Source organism: Nelumbo lutea, chromosome 3, assembly GCF_056320005.1.
Source record: "Nelumbo lutea isolate HS-2025 chromosome 3, American lotus-T2T, whole genome shotgun sequence".
NCBI classification, from domain to species: domain Eukaryota; kingdom Viridiplantae; phylum Streptophyta; class Magnoliopsida; order Proteales; family Nelumbonaceae; genus Nelumbo; species Nelumbo lutea.
This window is the reverse complement of record NC_142686.1, coordinates 115,266,428-115,283,293: the sequence shown is the minus strand read 5'-3', so window position 1 is coordinate 115,283,293 and position 16,866 is coordinate 115,266,428. Positions and strand designations below refer to the sequence as shown.

Here is a 16,866-nt window from a genome sequence, read left to right as displayed (position 1 = left end):
TTTGTGTGAGAGCCAATCAATGGGGGAAGCTCCATTTTAATGTTTCTCCCCATTCCAAGGTGTTCTGCTTTTATTGTTCAGCTTATGTGGTGCCTAGTTGTCAAACATCAAAAAATTTATCAGCCACTTTTTTCATTTTTCAAGATAAATCCCATACAAAACGTTTATTAAGTGATTACAGTACCAAACAGATTCTTAATCTAGTGCTGATGACTCATTAGCTGACTGGCTGAGATGGTCAGTGTCTCTCCCAACATGGAGGCATCGGATCAAATAAACCCACGTGAGTGCATGCCTTCTTTGGTAAGATCAGTGGATTTCACGTGCACCCTGCTGACCCTAATCCCTATCCATTAATCCCCTTGTAATCTGTAACATGTAAAACAAAGTATCTGGTCTAATGGAGAATAGTATTTGTTTAGAACTCTTGATATATTAAATTTTCGTACCAAGAGTCCATATTTTTTAAGCTGATCGAGAGTCAATACTTTGAACCTTGCAACCATATATAAGAGTGGATGACATTCAAGGTTTAGGGTTCATTTGGTTTGCAGGAATAGGTCTGGTCTGGAATCGGAATTAAAATGGGTCATTCTGCCATTTCAGCCATTTGGTTGGATAAAGAAGTGGGATTCTGACTCACACTTCTGGCGGAATGGCATTCTTCCATTTGTGAAATGGCCATTCCAGCCTCCCCCATTTGGGAATGAGAATTTTATTTCATGTGGCCAAAAAAGAAATAGAAAATAAATGACACTTGACTTAAAAATCACCGAATCTTATTTCTTTTTATTCGACACCAACCCTCTATAAAAGTCATGCATATCTTATGAATTTAGCAGGCAGTAGAACAGGTGATTTGGGTTTCAATTATAATTCTGATCACAAATTAAAGTATTAAACAGACCCTTAAGATTGTGTTTGGTTTGAAGGAAAAAGTGTGGAAAGGCAAGGAAACCTATACAAGGTTTGTAAAAATTTCCCTACATTTCTCTTCCTTTTCTTATCTTTTCCTTCAAACCAAACACAGCCTTAAAGTATCAATATGGGTCAATAGGTATTCTATTCTACAATTATATTCCTCTAATCAACTCTTGAGCCACAATTTTTATGTTATAAACACTAACATTTGAAATAGAATCAACGATCGGTAACCTTTAAAATGTTGTAAACGTGGATGGGGCTATGCTGTCAATAGAAGTTGGGATCTCCTACCAACATGGCTCCAAAATGATCTGTCCGCACATCTCACCAAAGGACTGTGATTCACGATGCATGAGATGTGCAAACACCGAATATGTTGGAATCTATTGGGACGGTTTTTTGTTAGGAGGAGATCCGAACTCTGTCAATAGGTCAGTCTACCTAATAGAATCTGTAATATTAATTCTGGTTGGGAGCAGTTCTTGCTGTTATCAACATATATACAGTTTAATCTTTTTTAGTTTTATTAAAGTTCAATTATCAAGGTGAAGTCGTAAATTGTTAGTACTTAGGTGCTAAGTTTAATCGGTTTTAATGGCGTCAGACCCAATTGTCCCAATTAATCATACATGCGGGCTGGCCCATGTGCATGTATATCCATATCTTAGCACTAACCACTATTGTAGGCATATTTCATATTTGTTTTTGTCAAGTTTTCATACAACAGGTTCACGGTCATGGCCAACACTTCTTTTCTTTCATTTCATTCAAATAATCGAAATTTAGCCTGTGATTGATTTTGATGTTAGCTACTATTTCAGATACCCACTGACCCACACAGAATTTCAAAAGCAAGGACAGAGATATCTTGTGGAGAATGTTTTCCACTGAGATAACAACAGGTCAATCGTGTGAAAACTACGCTTGCAGCACCCATGCATATTCCTCTGCAATTGAGAATGTCGGATTCCATTTCACTTTCCTTTACGTGTATTGTGTGAATTATGGCCGCTACTTTCGTTTAAGCAACTTTTAAGCTTACTTCATTTCTGGAGATGCAAACGAATCATTCTGCTGCAGATTGGATGCATCTAAGGCCTAAAGCCTAAAGTCCAAACCATAACAGTATGGCGCACAATGATGCATACAAGGAGCCATGTAATCTGTATTAATTATGTCCTTGAACTTGCATGGAAGCCTATGATTACTAATGGATATGGATCCATTGCAGATGAACAAAATGAATTTGATTGTCTTGTCCTAAAAACTTTCGGATGAAATATTGAAGCCCTTTTGTTTTTCGGTAAGTTATTTATCTGGGTAAATGTAATTATCTGGGTAATTTTTTCCTAGGAAATATTTACTCGGGTAAGTTCATCTACCCATGTTCTTTTATTTCCTAGGTAAATAAGGTAATGACCATTTTAGCCATAAAAATCCATTATTAAAAAGGTCATTTTTGTCTCATTCAAGTATTAACAACTTTACCTTCAAGTGGGAAGGTTATTTACCCACCTATGAGATAGGAGGTATCACTTACCCGGAAAATAAATTTTCCTTGATCCCCACATAAAGCTGAAAAAAGAACATAGGATTCTTGATCAATACGAACCAAAATCCCATTGACCAACTTTCCCCCCTCTCAAAATCCAAAAAAAGAACCCCTGAAATTTAACTAAAATTTCAGTTTAAGGTCTCAGCTGAAATCAATATAATATGTTCAGTTGTTTAGTCAAATGGGAAGTTTCATGAATCCTACTTTACCATTTCACTCTGTTTAATGGAATTCACATCTGCCCTCACAGAACATCCCACATGCAGATCTGAGCGTGTATTAAAATCATTTTCCGTACTTGTCATTGGGTGCTGTGGACGTTTTTGAGACACATTTTGTAGGGGCAGATGTGACTTCTGTTTAATGCCCTATATCCACTATTAAATTATAGGCCCTCAAATCGTTTCTCACTCTCACTACTTCAATCCATGTCCTCTTTGGGGTCTGCATACTCCTCTGAGCCCTTCAACTTGCAGCCTATCACTTCTTTTTTACATATGGCGAGACCATCTCAATCCACTTTCCACCATTTTATCATTTATTAATGGGGCTGCTCTAAGGTTCTTGGTAGCATCTGAAACTTCAGCCAAATAACTGAGATTTTGATTAGTTTCATGTTGTCCGTCTAAAATGAAATGCCAAAATTTTGGCACGTGAAAATCCACAGGGACAAGAGATGGGAAATATTCACAAAAATAGTGGAATTTAGAATGCTATACATTTGAATAAATTAACGAGGAAAATCAATTATAATCACTCAATGGAGTATTATCATTTACTGGGGAATTTTCTTATAAATAAAAAATTTAAGGCAAAATAAAGGAGATTATCAATTATGTCTTTAGGAATTACGGCCCTGTTTGGTTTGCAGGAATAGGGGTCTGGAATCGGAATCGGAATAGACTATTCTGGTTCCAACCTTATGGTTGGGCAGAATCGGAATCCCATTCCTATTCTTGCCGGAATGCATTCACCCATTTGAGGGAATAAAATCTAATTTCTGTTTATTCCAATTCCCATTCTCATTCCTATTTGAAGACTCTAACCAAACAGACTATGGGAATAGACCATTCCGATTCTGATTTGAAAGGACTTCCATTCTGATTCTGACTTCAAACCAAACGGACCCTAAATGATTTCAGGCGCTTTGGATTTGGATTTGGGTGCAAAAGGTACACTAATCTTTTGCAAATGCGTTCACCGTATTTTATTGTTCTGTTTGTAACATGACTTTGTTTGCGTGCACAACTGGTAGTCAGACTGTTTGGCATCCATGACAGAACATTTCAATGGAGAATATGCCAGTAATTCATCTACCCAGCAAAACATATACACCATTTGACTCTTTTACTGCAATTTGGTGCACACAACTTGCTTTGTATTTTACTGGGTTTATTTTGTTGGATTGGAATGATGAAGCTTCTACTGTTTTCTCCGCTCTGAAGTATTGGTATACATGGTCTCTTACTCTCTTATGGGAATAGCGATTGTTGGAAGAAGAAGACTCAACAATGTGTTGTACGTTGTAAGTTGTATTAGGCATTGTTAGAAGAAGAAGAATCAAGAACGTTAAAAGCAGAAAAACATTCACTTGCATTATTTATACATAACCATGATTACAGATTTCTCTAGAAATTGCAAAATAAAGAAGATTTTACATTGATGTCAGCCACAGGCCAAGTAAACAAGAAGAAAAACTGCCAGAAATTCTTTACCAAACAAGTCTATCATCTTAGTGATTTCTAAGTTAAATACAAGGACTTTGTCCCAAATTAGATGGTCTTCCTTCACTAGTTCTTGGACTCTGGTGGCCTCTTCCGCCAAGCCAAGGACTTGGATCCCCTCTCAGTTCATTTAAACGAGGGCTATATGTCTTCTCTGAGAACCGAGGGCTTTGTAAGGTTTTTGGGTTGTTCGCTGGAGTTGCAGTGGAGCTCGTTACCTTTGAACTGCAGGTGCGCCTAATCTCACCCCTACTTCGAGTAATCATATCATCTAGAAGCTCTCCCTCTGCTAAAGCTCTGATAACCATGTCTCCCTCCTGCTAAGTCCACATCAGGTTCCAAAAGCATGAGTTATAAGCATTTGATAATGAGTGAAGTTCAACTCATAAAAACTTGTTTCAAATATTTCAGTTAAAGCTTACAGTTGCTAGGTTGAATGGTAAAGCTGGTGACTCCTCGTACTCTGCTGCATCTAAATCTTGCAGGTGGGCTCCTTTGAAAAACTTGGGTAGAAGGTATTGCCTCACAGGAACCAGAAGCATGACCATCAAAGGGAAAAGAACCCCAGCAATTGGGATCCATGTAATCCCAAAGCATATGAACAAATAAACCGACTGGAAGACTGTAAAAGTTGCAATTGTCCTGAAGGGCACCGTTTCCACAAAAGTTGCGTGGTACTCCTCAAGCACTCTGCAGTCATTGAAAGGTCCAGTTATTTTCTTTGGATGAAGTGAAATGTAGAATGAAGATGTAAAGATAAGAGTTTACTTGAATCTTCTGCTTGGAGCAGTGAAAAGCAAAAGGAACCTTTCCCAGAATTGATTGCCAGGTAAGCTTTCAATGGCCATGAAGGCAAAGTAGCCCCAAAGCACAGAGGTTGGAATCTTTTTAAGGACAGGCATGGCTGCCACACAGCCTCCAACCATTAAAGCTTGAAGTAAATTGCTCAGTCGCTGTTCTTTGACCTCAACTGGAAGAAGGTCATCAATCTCCTTTTCAACATCAAATACAGTCTCATTAACAGGGGCATCAATATTCCCCATGCTTGAAGCCATTTGAATTGTTGACTCCTTCAGATCCTTTAATCCCTGCTGAAGAAACTCGGATACTTAGGCAAGCTTGTGAGATTCTGTAACTCAGAAGTCAGAATTAAATGGGAAAAGCTATACAAACTAGAATTAGGAAGCCCAGCAATTAGAGATCATTGCTTTTGGTTTATGTATGAATCAGCTTAATCATGACCAGGATGAGCCACTGCTGACTCCACTAAGTCACAACCTTGTGCAAATAACCGAGAATATGGACTAGTCCTGGCAGTTTCTAATGTAGGCAGTTAGATGTCATACTCGAGCTGATGCCTCTTGGTAGATCAATGGAGTCTGCATCTGGTGGTAGGCTTCTTGCATACTTCCATATAATTGTCCTAAGCTTGAGTTCTTACTCATACTTTTCCGTGCTGTGGCAACAAGCCGATTACGTAACAACTGCAGTGTAAGCAGATCATATTATAATGAAAGTTATATTTGCAAGTGATAAAAAAGAGGCACAATAAACACCAATTCAACCAGGTCCAACATACATTAACATAGAACACCATACAATTAAGATACCTACTGAACTATGAATAGTGGATATGCTCATGCAGCATTGTGGTTGATCTTCATAGAAGTGGTTTGGGATGATTTACCTGGTGCTTAAGAGTTGCCAGACTCTTCGTATGCATAGGAGATTGTGGGATAACACCATTTGATGGAGGGATTCCAAGAAGACCACACAAGATGACCTGTCATTTGAACACAAGATTCATATGTTTATGAAGATTAAGTAGCATGTACCACAATAAGTAAAACCAACGCCAAACTGGATAAAGGATGAAGTAAAGTTGCTTACCATGAACCCAAGAAGAAGTAAATCATAATGAAAAGAAGGTGGCTTTCTCAAATTAAATTCTTTCTGTTGAGCAAGTTGGGATGCTACACTATGGTCAAAATAGTAAAGCACTGCAATCATTGTTGCTGGAATAAAAGCTCCAATTATATAGAGAACAGGCACATTTAGCATATCCTGTCAGTTTTAAGAATAAGCTGTCAGTAGGTACTAGTTCCACCTAATGGACTGAGATCCTTACAGTTCTCACAATCAATTTATCCAGAAAAAGAATTAATACACCAAGGTGAAAGAAGCAGGAAAATGAAAACAGGAAGAGGCTGTTCTTTTATCAATACTAAAAGCATCAAGAAAGAACAAAGTAAACTAGACGTGCCTTAATTACTGTCCAGTTTTCATAGGCACCGGGAGACCATGGATTTGGACTAAAAAGGCGCCGAGGAATCCCCCTTGGAATACTACTAGCTGGTATGTAGGAAATAGCAGTCCAGACTAGAACCATCAATGGCACACCATAGTCTGCTATGAAGCCTCGAAGCCAGCCTGAAAAAGGATCCAATTGTCATATCTTTTTTCAAAGAAAATGGGGATAAAGCCGAATAAAAAAACAACTACCTTTTCCTTTCCTCGATGGAGAAGGACAAATAAAGCCAAGTCATTGTAAAACAACTTAGGTTTAAAATAAGTTAAATTTGAGCATGTACTTACCAGACCCATATCGCCATGACCGTGCTTTTCGACTTCTTAATGCAGTAAAAAGAAGGCCGAATGACAATACTAAAGCAAACATTCCATTCGCAAACCTCCATGATGGTATGAATTCTGTTAATTTTGGATTTTCTCTCTGGGGTATACAGAACTCATCCACAAGTCCCTAAAAAAACAATACATATCATAATAATTTGAATCAAATTACTGAATTGCATCCAACTAATTCATCAGAGTGATTCAGAAGCATGACAAACCAACAAGAATTTCTTCTACATTAACAACTACAATAGTCAGAATATCCTAGATAAAACTATTTTACTCTGATTTGAGGATCTTGATCATTAGTGTGAAAAGCAGTGTTTGTATATATCTCCTTTTTTTTTTAAAGAATTTAACAGTAAACCAAGAAAATAGTAAAGAAATGAAAAATGAAGCATCATAGTTATTACTTTAATAGCTTGCTGCATGAAGAGCATTGCAATGAGAAGACCAAACATTTCTCCAGCCAACCGAGTAAACCTATTAATAATGGAGCAAGCCCCTAAAATAGCCAGCAAGAACAGCAAGATTGCAGTCCACACACATACCCTGCCAGAAGGTCACATAATTCTGAAACACTGAAAACTCAATATGTACATATACAAAACAGGAGGAAATAAGTCAATAACTTACCACCCAGTCCATGCTAGAAAAAGTTCTGGTCCCAAATCAGGTATATCCTTAGCAAAGTTAAACATGAATATGTACATGAGCACAGTAGGCTCTGCCACGCCAAGGATCAGCAAGGGCTGGCCTCCAATGATAGAATGTATAATCCCACATAATGCTGTAGATGCTAATGTTTGAACTGCTGTTAGAATCCCATCTGCCAATACCAGGTAGAGTATATGAACTATAAAGCTTAAAAGGTTTTCCATTGTTATTTCTATTTCCTTTTCCATTCGGTAGAAGAGAATGCTTCCATAAATAGCTTTAGATTATTAGAAGGCAACTGCACCGATACTGTGTCAAAACTCAAAACTCTAGCTTGAGATCATGAGAGGGTTACCATCAGAGCTAAAAAAAAATGAAAACAGAATTTAAATAACAGTATTGATTTATGAATCGAGTACCTGTATTTCTGTCCAATTGCTCACCGAATGAGATGACTGGAATCGCAGAAGAGAAGAATATGTACGTGGTGGGCGCCACAATCCTGAAACAAGTTGAAGAATGTTACCAAGTTAGTAACCACCACTATATTATAACATCATGAAAGGCTTCGTTATACCAGAGACTAATACATACCTGAAGCCTGCCTTGACACCACTACTCCAATCTTGCTTGTAACACATCAACCTTCCATGGAGGTCACTCTTGATTCCGCGAAAAGGGACGAAGGTCTCTTCCATCTTGTTTGAGAACTCAGTCAACTGGGTACTCCTTCTTCAATGGCTCAGGAGAAGGAAGGGTGACATTAGAGGGACCGGCGATTTAGTATTCAGATAAATTACATTATTTGAGTATTGTAGAAGGTGAGAAAGTGCAATGCTAACCAACACTGAACAGAGAAGAGCAGATATGTATTCAGGGAATACAAACAAACATCAAACCAGCAACAGAATTACATAATCCAATCCCACCGAAAGACTCTAGCTCAACCAGACAAACCAAGCCCGAAGACCCACAAACAGAAGACAGAAAATTTAAAAAGGCAAGAACACCGAATGATTACACACAAACAGGTTAATCGTTTTGCTTGCATTGAAGTTGTTCTTCAAGACAATGTGAGCACAGGGGAGGTCTAAGAGGAAAGCTCCATATATATAACCTCGAAAAGGGTTGAAAATGGAACTGTAGATTCGATGCAGAGAATGCAATGTGGGTGAGAAGGGAATAAAAGGAATCAAGGAAGTTTGGTGGCAGTGTCCAACAGAAAACACAAATTTAGAAATTAGAAATACAGACTGAGCCCACAAGCTAAAAGGCAAGAAAAAGAAAAATTAAGAGATAAGAACAGATTAAAAACAAGAGGCTCAAAGTAAGTAATGGCAATGTCGTAGACCACAACCAACTCAAGTACTTTGTGAGGGAAAAAAAGAAGAGAGAAAGCTCTTAAGTCATTTTTTCTTCGTGCTGTGGAGAGAAAGGGCGCCGGTCCGTATCAAGCTGGCGTACCTAAACCTTTTTGAGAAATGGAGCAACTTCGTAGAAAAATGGAATCTCTGTTAGTCTCTAATGTATCTTCTTTCGTTGTTAAAATTATTTAGTTTTTCGCTTTAATGTCAGGATCTGTTTATAGTTTATACCTCGGATAGCCGGATAACAGAATCCCCGGTCAATGCATAGTTGTTGTTGTTACACCGAATTAAATTTATCTCGCGCAATAACCAATTACAATGTAATGATGTATCCCAAATGACAGAACGACCCCAAAGATGTGATTCTTGTGGCCAAACGCAGCCTAGCATCATAATAACATTGTTAATGACCAATCCAACTTTTTTCTGTTAGACATGTTGACGCCAACACATTAATACCAAAAAGGAACCAAACCGCATCCTCAATTTTTCATTTGGAGTGGGACCCAAAGATGTGATTCTTGTGGTCTAAGGAGCCATTTGATTCATGATGAACCGGCTTTAAACTGAATTGGGTTTTTGGTTTCTCTTTTTAGTGGATCACATTCACAGATGATACGATAGATAACACGGCACTCAATCCTGATTCCTGGATAAATGGTCCCATCTTGATGTGTGTGGGTTTTTCTTGATTGATTGATTGATCAACTATCTTTTCTTTATATGGCTCCACACCCAAGTTATGAGTTATTTCCCCTTCAGCTAATTGTGGATTTATTTTCAGTTTAATTTTTTTAGATAGGAAATAGGTGATAAATGGGTAAATTTGATCCAAGTTTTTTTTTTTTCTTTTCCATTCACACCTCTGAAAATACCTAGTCATTTGGATGATTAGGGTGTTATTTAATGTGAATTGTTTTTCATGTTGTGAGTTTGATGAACAAATTAAAAGCATCCGATACTAGAAAAAAGAGATGGAAAATATTTATTAGTTGTATGTAAGGTTCAAAGTATCGTTACGTATCGGCCGATACATATCATTTCGGGGCCCTTCCGATACACCCCTACAGTGGGTGTATCGGGGGTCTGACCGGTTCAAGGGATGAAGGGGTCTTAGACTAGCTCCACTGAACTAGTTTTGAAAAAAAAAATAAAAAACAAGTATCAAAATGCCCAATATGCCCCTACCGATGTATCAGGCGTATCAATATTCTGAACCTTGGTTGTATGTATTTTTTATTTAAAAATTTGAAACAAAAAAAAGTGTTATTTGGACTTTTAATTTAAAGATCATGTATCCATTTTATATCATGTTCCATATGATTTTCGTACTATAAAATTTGTTTTCATTTTAATGACCATCACTTTGGGATGTTCTACAATATGAATGTTTTTTGTTTTCATTTGTTTTTGGAATTACCAATATTTTGTGTTTGTAATTCAAAATTAAATGTGACTTAGTCCTTTACCACCCCACCCCCCAAAATAAAACTCCTTATAAATTGTTGACTTAGTTTTCTCTGGCTTTTTAGTGAGCCTTCACTCTTGTGGCAAATATGTTGGTTTTGATATAACAAAAATGTGGTATATTTGATTGTAATGAATTATATATATATATATATATATATATATATATATATATATATATATATATATATATATATATATATATATATATATTATTTATTTATTTATTTATTTATTTATTTATTTGATCATACGCCTGAATCCTGATAGGGGCCGACGGGCCGTAATTCTTTTTTCTTCTTTATTTGGGCTCCTTAGTAGTGATCAATGTATACTTTGTATTCTGCATGATTGAATTACGGTTTTGTTGAAGAGGTGAAGTACTATATAGAGGTGTAAATTGGGCCCTGCTGGGCCAATATGGCATAACCCGCATGCGGCCGTGCAAAGTACAGGTCGTGTTATGCCAGTCTATAGGGTCGAGTCGGGTTGTGTTTCTCTCTCTTGGGATATTTTGGGAGGTCGGCTTGGCATGGCCCACGGCCCGAGGTCATGCAGGTTCGTGCTATGCCATGCCTCGAGCTGGGTTGATCTGTAGGCCGAGTCTTTGGCCAAGTCAGGCTGTAGACTAGGCTTGGCCCCCTGACTTGGCCCAAGATTCGACCAAGCCATGCTTTTTAAATTTTTTGAAAAAATAATGAAAATTTTAACATAAACTAAAAAATATACACAAAAAATTAAAAAATATCTTAAAATTTTATTTTATATGAATTTTGATGTATACAATTGTTTATATATGCAATAATAAAATAATATAATATAATATAATTGAAAATAAAATTATATATTACTATATTACACAATTATTATATATACCATATAAGAAAATTCCCGATTAGTACCCTATACTTTGGGCCTAGTGCCACTTTGGTCCCCCAAACTTTAAAATGCAATAATTCAGTACCCAAACCTTCAAAACATGACAATCCAGTACATGTTGTTAACTAACTGTTAACCAACCGTTAAGTGGCATTTGAAAAAGACACAAATGCCCTTTGAGTGTCATCTAGTTTTCTTTATCAACCATCCAAACATTGACAAAAAATTAATAGTATCAAATCCTTGCCTCTTCTATTCAAGAAAGTTGGGGTCACTAGAATGCCCACTCGAATGTGACCCCAACTTTCTTGAATGGAAAAGGAAAAAATTTAGGATTGTTAATTTTTTTTGTCAACGTTTAGGTGGTTGATAAAGAAAATTAAATAACACTTGAAGGGCATTTGTGTCTTTTTCAAATGTCACTTAACGACTGGTTAATAGCTAATTAACGACAAGTACTTGATTGTCAGATTTTAAAAGTTTGGGTACTGAATTCTCGCATTTTAAAATTTGGGGACCAACGTGGCACTAGGCCCAAAGTATAGGATACTAATTGGGAATTTTCCCTAATATATAATATAATATTATAATATGTAAATATATATGGGCCATATTGGCTGCAGGTGGCACGGCCCATTCAATTGTGCTATGCCATGCCGGCCCATAGATTTAAAATCCTATCCTTTTTTTTGTGTGTTTTGATAAGTTCTAAGAAAAATATTTCACATTTTCCACTATTTCTTATTTTTCTATTGAACTAGACTTATAAAATGAATTGGTTCTTTACTTTAGATTGTAACTTCGTAAGTACACACAACACACAAAGGCTGAGAGATGAAGCTATGAGAGTTATTGTATCCTAGAGGTTGACTGTTGGAAACCTTTTGCACACACAATTCCAAAGGCAGCAAAATTGGTTCCCCAAACATCATTAACAAGAACACAAAAATATGTTGTTGAACTATATTTTTTGTTTTGGGAAAATACATTGATTTTGTTTCGAGCCATCAAAAGATGGTTTTCAAAATATAAAACAAATTTTGTAGAAAATATACAATATGATCTATGAAATATGTAACAGATAAAAACATGTTTTTAAACTAAAAATTCAAGACATATTTTTTCTTTCAAATTTGGAAACAGAGAAATGCATTTGTAACCAAGAATATGCTTTCTATAGTTTTATTTAAAGAAGCAAATTGTATCCGAACCCCATAGTTTTGATTTGTTTTTGAAACTCAATGAGAAAAACAATTCACATAGGAGAATACCCCTTCATGGTTTAAAAAACATGTATTGTTTTTTTTTTTTAAATTAACCAAATTTTTTTACTTTCTAAATAAAACCAATTTAATCCCCTACAAATAAGGGTTTATGTATCTTCTCATCTTAGTCTTACCCTTTTTCACCTATTAAAAATATGATGAAGACTTTGAAAAAAGGGAGGCTTTACCATTGTTCTTAACGCTTTGACACCCATTTCTTTATATTTGTTTATGTTGTGAGTGGGGTGGGGGGATATACTCCTTGGAAGCCGTTCTGCTTAAAGCTGAAGAACTCCGTCGGTCCGTCCTTGAAAAGGGTTTTGGAAAAAATTTCCTTTTCCACTAAGAAATTTTAGGTTGTTGGCTCGCAGGACCTTTTGGCCTCGAGTTCTTCTTCCCTCTGGCCAGTGGTCACTGCTACTGGGCGCAGTGGGCATGATGATTTCAAGGTGTGACGATGAGTCTTGTACATTTTCTTCTCTTCAATCTTTTGTTGTGTTTGGGCATTGGAAGGAAGAAGTTCAATCATCGCAAGGTCCATATAAGGACTCGTTGAGCCAGAAAAAAAGGACAAAGAGGCATGAAAGCTATGTGAATTATCATTGCAACCACCCAATCCGAGAGATGTCATTTCGTCGAACATGTGAAACGCATTCTTTGGCAAAGCGAAGCAAATGATATCGAGTAGCAGAGCCGCAGAACAGAGACGCGCATTTGGTAGTGAGAAAGCATATAGGGATGAGCTAACACTGTAAAACACAGGGGATGGTTGGCACAGCTCGTTCCACGTTAAAATTGTTGCTCAGTTGATAGTACACAGTGACAGTACACACATCCCCATGTCCCATTATCCCATATTCATGTTAGATGACATCACGTAGCAATGGCATAAACAAATAAAAACCAATGTTTGCTTCATGCATTCCGGGCAAGATAATGAATGACCCAAACATGGGTCATGGGGTCGGTCGACTTTGTACAAGTTTCATCATGAAAAAGACCGCCCACTGGCCCTTGGTTGTTTGATTTCCTTTCTTTTCTTTTCTTTTTTTCTCTTTTTGTTGTTTAGTCATGGGAATGGAATGAAACTGGAAATCTTTACTTCAATTAATACATCTAATTTCTAGCTTCTAGATGGTGGCGTTCTAGGGCTGTCATGAATCAGATTACTTTTATATATTTCCATTGAACCACAAACAACAGATGATTCACTCATTCACATACTCACATTACTTTGGGAATGTTTTGCGTGTGGAGAAAGAGAAACCAATAGCTTCATTTGAATATTCTTGATTTTCAACCATTTCAGATCTTCTGGTCCACAGGATATCAAACAGAAAATGCACCAAACACCTTCTAAATGTTTTGCGAAACTCCCCACAAGCGTAACCAGTCATTTTATGTTATGTAGGAGGGGGATTCTATAATCTATTGCACCCTTGCATGTTTTCAGCTTTGCCAAAACAGGATAGATAGCAGCCCTCCCCCAAAGCCCATAAACTCCCCTAACCCCTTGATCCAAGGTCTCTGCTACAATCAAATCAAGTAGATGCCTTAATCAACAAACTAGTTGTGTCATAACTTCATATTTTATCACTTAAAGGTTAAAGCCATATATTTTGTGTCAAAGTCAAACATTCTTTCCAACAGTAACATCCTACGAGCAGTTAACCGTTTCATTCCCCCTTTCTTTACTAAGTATATATTCGGCATGGCTTTCATTTATTGAATAAATGTTTTTATTTGATTTGTCTTCAAAACCGAGAAAAAGTAATTGATTAATATTTTTCTGGTATTTGTTAACAGTTAGATGCCACTAGACACCATTAGCATAAGTGGAAAAGTAAATAAACACCTTTGTGTCGGGGGGGGGGGACATTAAAATGAAAATTCCCCCTAACGGTTGATTTACACATAAATTAAGACACATTTATAAGATAAATAGGTATACGAAATAGCAATATGGGACAAATGCCCACATGGTAATGACATGACACCATTTATCAAATAAACGGAAGCCATACCAAAAACCCTGTAAATCAGTCGCAAGCATTTCATAAGCTTCCTGTTCCAAATCGGCAATAAACTGCTTGAAAATGGATAAATGGCAGTACTGTTCAACCAGATATAAATTTTGCATCAGTTTAGTTTTGCAACTATTTATTTGTAATTAAGATTTGCATTCCTACTTAATACAAAATTTGTACCCTTTTTTATCTCGTTTGCACTCTCTAGTAGAATAGTAGTGTAAATTTTGGATTTAAGGCTCAATTTGGAAGGAGTACAAATAAAATATGTAGAGTGCAAAACCTTGTATTTTGTATTATTTGGTCTGTATTTGTACTTTACATATTTGTATTTGTAATCTGTACAAACTAAGCTTAAAGAAATAGTAGAAAATATGCACCACTTTCACCTACCTCAATTCTCTCATATAAAATGGGGACCAAATCATCTTGCTTCCTATCTCACTCTCAAGCAAATAACTTTTCTCCCACCTCCATTCTCTTGGATATAAGTTGGGACCATAAATAAACAAAACAAGGTCGGATCTTATTTGCACTCTCATGCATTTACACCAGTGAAAGTTGCACTGGAAATAAATGCAGCCTTGGGAAAAGAATCAAGTAAGATTTCTTGATGGTTGTATCAGAGACTTGGGAACAAATTCTGCCTTCACTAGGGATTGTGGGGTTTCAATGTTATACATCTTTTTGATACATTGCATGGGATTTCTTTGTGAGTGGTAAAGATGAATTCACATCTGCGCCCTACAGAGGGCACCCCACAGCATATCCCAACTGCGTATTTAGAATATCTCCCACTAAATTTTGAAAGATGTTCCCAATGCATGTGGAGATGTGCATGTGGGGCATTTGGAGGGTGCCCTCCGTGGGGCACAGATGTGATCTCGATAAAGATGGATCTTAACTCTGGATCAGAAGCATTCATTGACTAAAAGTGGAGACAGATTGATTGATAGAATGCATCACATTATCATTATCTTGATTGGAGGCACGCCCAAAAGCTCTTGACCTGCCTGACTCGCATTTGGCAAGTTGGCCTTAGATTCTTTGCTACAACCCAAACACCACCCAAGTCACTGCTTCAATCTTGACTTGGTGTGATTAGCAGTACTATCTCACAAATTCGTTTTAAAGAAGAAGAAAGCAAAACATAAACTTTACTCCACTCTCAAGCCCTTCAAGTGTTTACTAGTGCAATAGCTTTTATTTAGATCCCAAAGGAATCCCTCACCTCTCTTCAATTTTCTGTTCACATTCAGTTATATTCATTGAACTCAAGGTTTAAAGTATCGTTACGTATCAGCCGATACGTATCGTTTTAGGACCCTTCCGATACGCCCCTATAGTGGGTGTATCGGGATTCTGACCGGTTCAGGGGATGGAGGGGTCCTAGACTGGCTCCCCTAAACCAATTTTGAAAATAAAAAATAATAAAAAAACAAGTATCAAAATGCCCAATACACCCCTACCGGCATATCAGGCTTATCAATATTTTGAACATTGATTGAACTCCCCGACACTCCTTTCAAAAGTCTACTCAAGTATTAAAATCAAGTATGCGACTTCAGTTACAGTTAGTCTATACATTAAACTGAAGAGAAGATTCAAACCAATCAAAGGAGCAAGGGGTATGTAAGGTTGAACTATTGGACTGAAATATATTTATATGTTTCTTTTCATGAGTGGAGTCTCCACTCTCCACGATCAAAAGAGCCATAGGAACCCTTCTTTCAAGAGAGAGATAGAACTCCCCACGATCAAAAACCCATAAAAAAACATATTACCTTTTTCCGACTATCCCCAGTTGGAACCCTTCTTTCCGACTATCCCCACGATCAAAAGCCCATAGGAACCCTTCTTTCAACACTTTCAAGCTTGTCATGACACAAAGATACTTCTCCCCTCATTCGAGAGGTTTTATGACTATCCCCATTTGCAACCTCTTTTCTTCTCTTCTGTACTCAATCTAATTGCAATGGAGGTGAAGCCCGGGAAAGCCTGGATTTTTTTAAAGTAGGGGTGCAAATGGATCGGATCATGATCCAACTCGATCTGAGATCCGGTCCTATTTAGTCAAATTTAGACCACCCCAGCACCTCTTATCCAATCTGATATATGTTACATATTTATTTATTTATAAATATATTATTTTTTTCATAAAAAAAATTATATATATGATAAAATAATTAAAAAATATTTATATTTTATATTTTTCTTTATTTAAATTGGTATATTATATTTTTATTTTAATAACTTATTAATTAAAAAAAAAACAAGTTAAATCGGATCAGTTCCAAAAATCCACCATGAACAATATGGGAGCGGATTCGAACAAACCTAATTCGAATCCGATCCCATCCGTTTGCA

At 36.8% G+C, this 16,866-nt stretch overlaps 1 protein-coding gene across 12 annotated transcripts; it reads right to left on the bottom strand.

The window, feature by feature from the left end:
* Positions 1 to 4,048: 4,048 nt before the first annotated feature.
* LOC148867829 (putative boron transporter 2) lies at positions 4,049 to 9,031 on the bottom strand. Of its 12 annotated transcripts, none has more exons than XM_088981294.1 (12): positions 8,089 to 9,031; positions 7,914 to 7,996; positions 7,474 to 7,666; positions 7,251 to 7,389; positions 6,799 to 6,964; positions 6,467 to 6,633; positions 6,094 to 6,267; positions 5,891 to 5,986; positions 5,550 to 5,687; positions 4,972 to 5,294; positions 4,626 to 4,893; positions 4,049 to 4,523 (listed from the first exon to the last, which is right to left on the bottom strand). In XM_088981294.1, exons 1-12 carry the CDS (start codon positions 8,190 to 8,192, stop codon positions 4,227 to 4,229), a joined length of 2,148 nt encoding a protein of 715 aa, XP_088837420.1. In that variant the 5' UTR covers positions 8,193 to 9,031; the 3' UTR covers positions 4,049 to 4,226. The 12 variants fall into 12 exon arrangements, with proteins under 12 accessions (XP_088837420.1, XP_088837421.1, XP_088837422.1 ...); XM_088981295.1 differs by having other exon boundaries at positions 4,049 to 4,520; XM_088981296.1 differs by having other exon boundaries at positions 4,972 to 5,291.
* Between the last annotated feature and the right edge of the window lie 7,835 nt (positions 9,032 to 16,866).

Bases quoted from the DNA above. Each gene is read 5' to 3' on its own strand.
- LOC148867829 (XM_088981294.1), bottom strand. From the start codon at position 8,192: ATGGAAGAGACCTTCGTCCCTTTTCGCGGAATCAAGAGTGACCTCCAT. The intron at 6,965-7,250 runs GTAATAACTATG...TTGTTTTTTTAG, and splicing joins TCATGCAGCAAGCTATTAAA to GGACTTGTGGATGAGTTCTG. The intron at 5,688-5,890 runs GTAAATCATCCC...CTTACACTGCAG, and splicing joins TGGCAACTCTTAAGCACCAG to TTGTTACGTAATCGGCTTGT.